At 38.0% G+C, this 8,662-nt stretch overlaps 2 protein-coding genes across 2 annotated transcripts in view; both read right to left on the bottom strand.

Annotated features, from left to right (window-relative positions):
- Positions 1–272, bottom strand: part of LOC107565545 (NHL repeat-containing protein 3) — a 2,362-nt gene extending 2,090 nt beyond the window's left edge. Inside the window, exon 1 of the mRNA XM_016250793.1 lies at positions 135–272. Within this exon, the coding sequence (XP_016106279.1) occupies positions 135–224 (90 nt within the window). The 5' untranslated portion in view covers positions 225–272. The remainder of the gene's footprint in view (positions 1–134) is intronic.
- Positions 273–3,399: 3,127 nt separating this feature from the next.
- The window catches only part of akt2l (v-akt murine thymoma viral oncogene homolog 2, like), a 27,471-nt gene continuing 22,208 nt past the window's right edge, over positions 3,400–8,662 (bottom strand). The window contains exons 8-11 of the mRNA XM_016250785.1: positions 8,039–8,107; positions 7,588–7,710; positions 5,573–5,752; positions 3,400–3,453 (exon numbers count right to left, since the gene is read on the bottom strand). Coding sequence (XP_016106271.1) covers positions 3,400–3,453; positions 5,573–5,752; positions 7,588–7,710; positions 8,039–8,107 — 426 coding nt within the window. The remainder of the gene's footprint in view (positions 3,454–5,572; positions 5,753–7,587; positions 7,711–8,038; positions 8,108–8,662) is intronic.

Below are 8,662 nucleotides of genomic sequence, written 5' to 3'. Positions count from 1 at the left end.
CACACACACACACACACACACACACACACACACATCATGTGATGTTTACTCTCAGGTGTGTCGTGTCGTGTTAAACATCGAACATTTATCAATCAATCAATCAATCAATCAATCTCCACATCGATCAGACTCACGCGAGAGCTGATGGAGCCGCAGATGAAGATGATGAAGAGGAGTATCGCCATGCCGACAGCGATCAAAGCGCAGCAGCTGCGCCTTCTCATAGAGATCGATGATAATCAATCAGCACTGCACTTCCTGTTTTGATCACATGACTGCTCGAACCTCATTGGTTCACACTCGACAGCTGCGCAGCACGTCACGTGCGTTCGAAAAACACAAATGAATCTTTTTTTGTTGTTACATTGCGACTGCTTTTATCTTGGTCTATATAATGTTCTTAATAAAAAAAACTCTTCTGTTGTTTTCAGGTAAACTAAGTATTTCATGTAAAACGACCTGATGTCATTTAATGATGAAAATTAATTGTTCACAAAAGTTAATAATATTCGGCTCTTTAATCTGCAAGGTCAATAGTAATGAGATATATATGTTAGATTTAGCATGTAGATTACTGAATTAACCCTGTAAACCCTCAAATATGATACACACACAGGTCATATATAGTGTGTCGTGTCGTGTTAAACATCGAACATTTATCAATCAATCAATCAATCAATCAATCTCCACATCGATCAGACTCACGCGAGAGCTGATGGAGCCGCAGATGAAGATGATGAAGAGGAGTATCGCCATGCCGACAGCGATCAAAGCGCAGCAGCTGCGCCTTCTCATAGAGATCGATGATAATCAATCAGCACTGCATTTCCCGTTTTGATCACATGACTGCTCGAACCTCATTGGTTCACACTTGACAGCTGCGCAGCACGTCACGTGCGTTCGAAAAACACAAATGAATCTTTTTTTGTTGTTACATTGCGACTGCTTTTATCTTTGTCTATATAATGTTCTTAATAAAAAAAACTCTTCTGTTGTTTTCAGGTAAACTAAGTATTTCATGTAAATCGACCTGATGTCATTTAATGATGAAAATTAATTGTTCACAAAAGTTAATAATATTCGGCTCTTTAATCTGCAAGGTCAATAGTAATGAGATATATATGTTAGATTTAGCATGTAGATTACTGAATTAACCCTGTAAACCCTCAAATATGATACACACACAGGTCATATATATATACAGTGGGGAAAAAGTATTTAGTCAGCCACCAATTGTGCAAGTTCTCCCACTTAAAAAGATGAGAGAGGCCTGTAATTTTCATCATAGGTATACCTCAACTATGAGAGACAAAATGAGAAAAAAAAATCCAGAAAATCACATTGTAGGATTTTTTAAGAATTTATTTGCAAATTATGGTGGAAAATAAGTATTTGGTCAATAACAAAATTTCATCTCAATACTTTGTTATATACCCTTTGTTGGCAATGACAGAGGTCAAACGTTTTCTGTAAGTCTTCACAAGGTTTTCACACACTGTTGCTGGTATTTTGGCCCATTCCTCCATGCAGATCTCCTCTAGAGCAGTAATGTTTTGGGGCTGTCGCTGGGCAACACGGATTTTCAACTCCCTCCAAAGATTTTCTATGGGGTGAGATCTGGAGACTGGCTAGGCCACTCCAGGACCTTGAAATGCTTCCTACGAAGCCACTCCTTCATTGCCCGGGCGGTGTGTTTGGGAAATAATGCGATTTTCTCAGCTTTTTTTATGAAACCTACCTACAAGTGTTGATAAAAAAACAATGCTTGAAGCTAGAATAAAACGGAGTTCTTTATTTTCTGAGTTCTGTATTTTGCTGTATTGCATGTTCAGATATTCATACAACAAAATATTCTGGGGGCCGTGGCGGGGAAAACGGTGGCAGGGAAAGAGTTAAAAGAAAAAAAGCAATAAGCCCCGTGAAGCCGTGGTTTACAGTGAATTTATAACAGCTGAGGGGCGTTGTTAGGCACGACGCGAAGCAGAAACCTCTCTTAGCGGTCATATTTGACATCATAATCATATTTGATCCTTCAAAAAACAACTGCGTTTCTTCGTAAAACATTTGAGTGAAAAAAATGTGTGTTTGTTTGCTAAATATTTGCGTTAATTTGTAAAACATGCATTAATTTCATAACATTCGCTTTCATTAGGAAAACATATGCATTTGTTCTTAAACATTTACGTTTGTTCACAAAAACATTTGCATTTCCCTGAGAAACATTTGCGCTCTCTTCCGAAACATTTGTTCACTCATAAAATATTTGTATTCCTCTGAGAAACTTTGCATTTGCTTGCAAAAATCTATTGCACTGCCTTAATCAATTTTGTGTTTGCCTGTAAAAGAAATAAAATATAGATTACAAAGCGGAGAGTTCCGGTGCTTGACTCTGATTGGCTGAGCTGTGTTCGAAGCTGTTGTAAATGACGCTACAAAGTAACACACACCTTTGTTTACGTTTGTGTGTTGCTCGGCAACCACTTTGTAGCAACCACAACTGTTTCTGAGGAGCTACATTGTTTGGTGGAAGAATACTGTGTTTATTAATATCATTACACTTTATTTGCTCTGTTTTATTTCGTGAAACCTTACTACGTGTATGGAATAACCGTTTTATAAAAGCAATAACCCCCGTGAAGCCGTGGTTTACAGTGAATTTATAACAGCTGAGGGGCGTTGTTAGGCACGACGCGAAGCAGAAACCTCTCTTAGCGGTCATATTTGACATCATAATCATATTTGATCCTTCAAAAAACAACTGCGTTTCTTCGTAAAACATTTGAGTGAAAAAAATGTGTGTTTGTTTGCTAAATATTTGCGTTAATTTGTAAAACATGCATTAATTTCATAACATTCGCTTTCATTAGGAAAACATATGCATTTGTTCTTAAACATTTACGTTTGTTCACAAAAACATTTGCATCTGTCACAACGCTCCACATTACATCAGATGACATGTAGCACTAATATTATTAGAGATTAAATTTAAACAAGTTTGACGCATGCATAAACAAATGCATGTACAATCAGATTTGATCCTTAGAACGTGGATCCAATCAAGATTTAGAAAAACAAACACTGAAGCGACTGAAGAGCATGTGTACAAATGACTGCATTCATATATACCAGTAATGAAAAAAACACACTATTGTGTATTAAAACCCTCATCTGTTCCTCCCGAACCTATAACAAAAGTGTCCCAAAAAAGGCAAAAAAATGACCCAAATTTTTATTTTTGGTCCAGAACGCTTTTTTTTTATGTAGGTTTTTTTTTTTTTTTTGTGATTTTTATTTTATTCACATTAAATTCTGGATATTTTTATGAAAATTAGCCTATTTTTATACATTAAAAAAAAACAAAAAAAAAACAAAGAAAGACAATTTCTGCATATTTATACTTTAAACATGATGATCCATCAGGACCTTCAGGTCACCGAGTGTCTCTGATGCCATCTGGTGGAGAAAAATGACAAAAAATTTGCATTTTATGATTACAGCCACTAGAGGGCCCTGTAGAATCCTATGGAGATTATTAAAGCAGCACTATGTAACTTTTGGCGCTCTGTAGTGATGGGAAGTTCGGATAATTTTACCGACTCGTTCAGCAAAACGAACGAATCTTTTTTCGAGTCATTTCGTTAATTTTAGCTAAATATAATTAAAATGTTACGTGTTACTTCCCTAACACGTCTACTACTTACGCAAACGTTGATCACACTACAAACAATACAAAACTGCAATAAGAAACAGAAAAGATGAATTAATTGTTTACCTGGGTGTTCAGTCTATGATTAGCTCACCTCAGCTCTTATCTGACAAGTCTTCAGGTTTGGGCTTAAGGGGCTGTCACGTGATGAATGAACGACTCAAACCCGAAGACTCGAACCAGGTGAACTACTTGACTAATTCCAGTACAGAACCTATAGGATGTTGCGCATGCGCGACTGAACGAATCACTCCCCGAGACGACTCGTACTTCCCGAGTCACATTAAAGATTTGTTCAAAATGAACGAATTGTTCAAGAACGACCCATCACTAGCGCTCTAGCGGTTAATAAACAGAGCTGCACACATCCCGCGGAAGGACATTCCAACCGGATCTACTTCTCTAAGTGTATGTCTCTGGCGATTCACGCAGGTGTGTGTTCCTCCGCAGCGGTGACCAGGCTACAATAGTCCGAATATAAGTATTTATTGTAAGTGTACCGTAGTGATTCGGAATAAGACAAAAGCGCGGTTTAGAAGATGAAGTTCTTAGCAATGCACTCACTCATTATATACATTTTGCAAATGTTGAACACAGAAAAAGTCACGTAGTGCTGCTTTAAATGAGCCAAACAAGTGAAATCTTTAAAACTACACCAACTTGCGGCTTCATTAAGCTTTCAGATATATCTCAAGGCTTTCAGATATGTATCAAAACATTTAAAAAAATAAAACCCCCCCACTTAAACTGCTCGAAATCACTTGAATTTTTTTTTCGTGCATTCCCGATTCAAGTGTGACAAAAGTAACAAAGTCTCGTACCATAACGATCCACGCTCGATTTTTAAAAAATCTTTAAAAATGAGTTTCGGGTCAAAATGACCCGAGGGACGGATGAGGGTTAAAACAAAGATGAATAGATAAGATGTCAATCATAACCATCACAATATGCATTGATGAAGTGCAAATGGGCGTTGTGATGTTATGGCAATTAATTCATTCATTTAGATAAATATTTTTGCTTGAATTTAGGATGGACAGCAATTTATGAAATTGGATGCATTTAGGAAAATTTTTTGTGCATATGGATGTTCTGTAAATAATTTGTAGGAACATTTTAGAAATGGTCAACTTTATAAATCAGGCCTGCTGATTCCAGAAATGTTCATGTTTTTCAGGGTTCCTGTTCTTTTTAACCAATGAATCTGCATAAATTTTCTAGTAATTTGTGATATACTAGATAAGGACAAAGAATAGTTTTTAAAAAATATATTTACTGATCAAATATTTTAAAGTTTGGCATAATTTGAATTTTTTTCAAAATGCCCATGTTGGTTACAGATTTGATTAATTTCCACAACTTTTCGAGGCTTTTATTCTCATATAATGCGTGTCTGTATATTAGATGCGTGCTGGTCTTAAAGGGACGGTACTAAACATGCTGCCGACTGTCATTAAAGGGATAGCTCACCCTAAAATGTAATTTCTGTCATTATTTACTCACTCACGTGTTATCCCAAACCTGTATTAATTTCTTTCTTGTGCTGAACACAAGAGATGCTATTTTGGAGAATGTGGGTGAACAAACAGTTGCTGGTCCAACACTGAATTTGATAGCAGGAAAAAAAATACTATGGAAGCCAAAGGGGACCAGCAACTGTTTGGTTTTCCACGTTCTTCAAAATAGCATTTATGTTCAGCAGAAGAAAGAAACGCATTCAGGTTTAAAACTACTTTTGAGTGAGTATATTATGGTATCAAAATAAAACACTATGACAGATTTTTATTTTTGGGCGAATTATTCCTTTAATGTTAATAAAACATGAGGGTGAGTAAATGATGACAGGATTTTAATGTTTGGGTGAACTATCATCGTGAGGCCCCTGCTGGGCCCCCGAGCGTGTGTGTTGTTGAGTACCTCTGGTGCAAGGTATTCTGGGGTTCCACAGAACGTTCTCATGGTGGCCTCATCTGTGATTCCCTCCTTACAGAGACCAAAGTCTGTGATCTTCATATGTCCGTCTTTATCCAGCATGAGGTTCTCCAGCTGAGAGAACACAGAACATGATCATCATCAACACATAACCAACACTACCGTCTTCTGTAGAACCGCTTTGCTGCTGAAACAGCTGTTTCACGACTGCAAATGTGATTTTATACAACAGTTCAAAAAACAAGAAACTAATAGTGTTACATTTTAAACGCAATATTGATCAATTTCACAATTGTGACCCTGGAGCACAAAACCAGTCACGAGGGTCAATTTTTTTAAATTGAGATGTATGCATCATCTGAAAGCTGAATAAACAAGCTTTTCATTGATGTATGGTTTGTTAGGATCGGACAATATTTGGTTGAGATACAACTATTTGAAAATCTGGAATCTGAGGGTGCAAAAAAATCTAAATATTGAGAAAACACTACCGTCTTCTGTAGAACCGCTTTGCTGCTGAAACAGCTGTTTCACGACTGCAAATGTGATTTTATACAACAGTTCAAAAAACAAGAAACTAATAGTGTTACATTTTAAACGCAATATTGATCAATTTCACAATTGTGACCCTGGAGCACAAAACCAGTCACGAGGGTAATTTTTTTTTAATTGAGATGTATGCATCATTTGAAAGCTGAATAAATAAGCTTTTCATTGATGTATGGTTTGTTAGGATCGGACAATATTTGAAAATATTGAAAATATTATCTTATTCCTCAGCCAAAACTGATGTGGAGTTAATTAGATTAATTATTTGGCACAATTAGTTTAACTCTTTTTAATCGCTTGACGGCCCTAGTGCAGATATAAAGGTGACTTGCTTTGACATAACGAGGACATTTCTAACGTGTGTTGCATTGATGTAAGAAACTATGCAATATGTAGCAACTTTCAAGGAATTCAAACAATTTATATGTACCCAAAAATCTAAACTGCGATGAAAAATACTAAATAAAATGTTGGTGTGCGTCTGACCTTCAGGTCCCTGTAGACGACGTTCTGTGAATGCAGATAGTCGAGAGCGGAGACGATCTCAGCGCCGTAGAAGCGCGCTCTGTCCTCAGAGAAGACACGCTCACGGGACAGATGGAAGAACAGCTGCGGGCGAGAGACACGTCAGAACCACACGAGAGAGAAAACAGCAGCGTCTGACTGAAACACACGCTCACTAGAGTTAATCGACATCAAACTAGCGGCAATTCAAGCAACAACTAAATACTTCAAACTCAACTTAGTCTTGTCCGTAAATAGTTCTAATCAAAACCACAGCAGAACTGCTGAGCGTCTCTGATCAACACACAGCAGTGACTCACTACTAAATGAATCCATGTTTTTGAACGAATGGAGTGAATCAATGATTCAGTGACTCATTCATAAAAAACAACCAATTGCTATTTCTAAATGAATCAGTTGAATGAATGATTCAATGACTCACTCATTGCACCTACTGTTGCTTTTAGTTTCATAATTAGAGATACATTTCATTTTTTTTATTTAATATTTCAATATTCAATTCTCAAAAAAAAAAAACGGATTTCATATTAATTATGCAATGTTCAATCAAAATATTTATTCTAAAGCTACTTCTTTGTAATATCTATTAACACAATAATGAATAAATTATCTTATTCCTCAGCCAAAACTGATGTGCAGTTAATTAGATAAATTATTTGGCACAATTAGTTTAACTCTTTTTAATCGCTTGACGGCCCTAGTGCAGATATAAAGGTGACTTGCTTTGAAATAACGAGGACATTTCTAACGTGTTGCATTGATGTAAGAAACTATGCAATATGTAGCAACTTTCAAGGAATTCAAACAATTTATATGTACCCAAAAATCTAAACTGCGATGAAAAATACTAAATAAAATGTTGGTGTGCGTCTGACCTTCAGGTCCCTGTAGACGACGTTCTGTGAATGCAGATAGTCGAGAGCGGAGACGATCTCAGCGCCGTAGAAGCGCGCTCTGTCCTCAGAGAAGACACGCTCACGGGACAGATGGAAGAACAGCTGCGGGCGAGAGACACGTCAGAACCACACGAGAGAGAAAACAGCAGCGTCTGACTGAAACACACGCTCACTAGAGTTAATCGACATCAAACTAGCGGCAATTCAAGCAACAACTAAATACTTCAAACTCAACTTAGTCTTGTCCGTCTCACTCACTCTTCTCGTCAGTCAGCTGGACTCGCTCTCCTCACTGGAGAAATTTAATCTGATCTGTGATGCGACTTGTTCGGCACGCTGCATTGAGCAGCCGCGTTCAGTTTTTAACTGTAGTGTCTGTTATGTTACTGAACTAAATGATTTTTATTACTATAAAAAAAAACGCTCTTACCTCTCCTCCGTTAGCATACTCCATCACAAAACACAGCCGGTCAGGGGTCTGGAAGGCATATTTAAGAGTCTAAAACACAACAGAAAGCAGTCAGCCATACAGAGACATTCATACATGTGACATGAACACACACACACACACACACTCGCACGCGCACTCGCACGCGCACTCACACTCACACTCACACTCACACACACACACACACACACACACACACACACACTCACTCACTCACTCACTCACACACTCACTCACTCACTCACTCACTCACTCACTCACTCACTCACTCACTCACTCACTCACTCACTCACTCACTCACTCACTCACTCACTCACTCACTCACTCACTCACTCACTCACTCACTCACTCACTCACTCACTCACTCACTCACTCACTCACTCACTCACTCACTCACTCACTCACTCACTCACTCACTCACTCACTCACTCACTCACTCACTCACTCACTCACTCACTCACTCACTCACTCACTCACTCACTCACTCACTCACTCACTCACTCACTCACTCACTCACTCACTCACTCACTCACTCACTCACTCACTCACTCACTCACTCACACTCACTCACTCACACTCACTCACTCACTCACACTCACTCACTCA

The sequence above is a fragment of the Sinocyclocheilus grahami genome, unplaced genomic scaffold (genome assembly GCF_001515645.1).
Source record: "Sinocyclocheilus grahami isolate Dianchi unplaced genomic scaffold, SAMN03320097.WGS_v1.1 scaffold1007.1, whole genome shotgun sequence".
NCBI classification, from domain to species: domain Eukaryota; kingdom Metazoa; phylum Chordata; class Actinopteri; order Cypriniformes; family Cyprinidae; genus Sinocyclocheilus; species Sinocyclocheilus grahami.
This window is presented reverse-complemented; position numbering and strand designations above follow the sequence as displayed.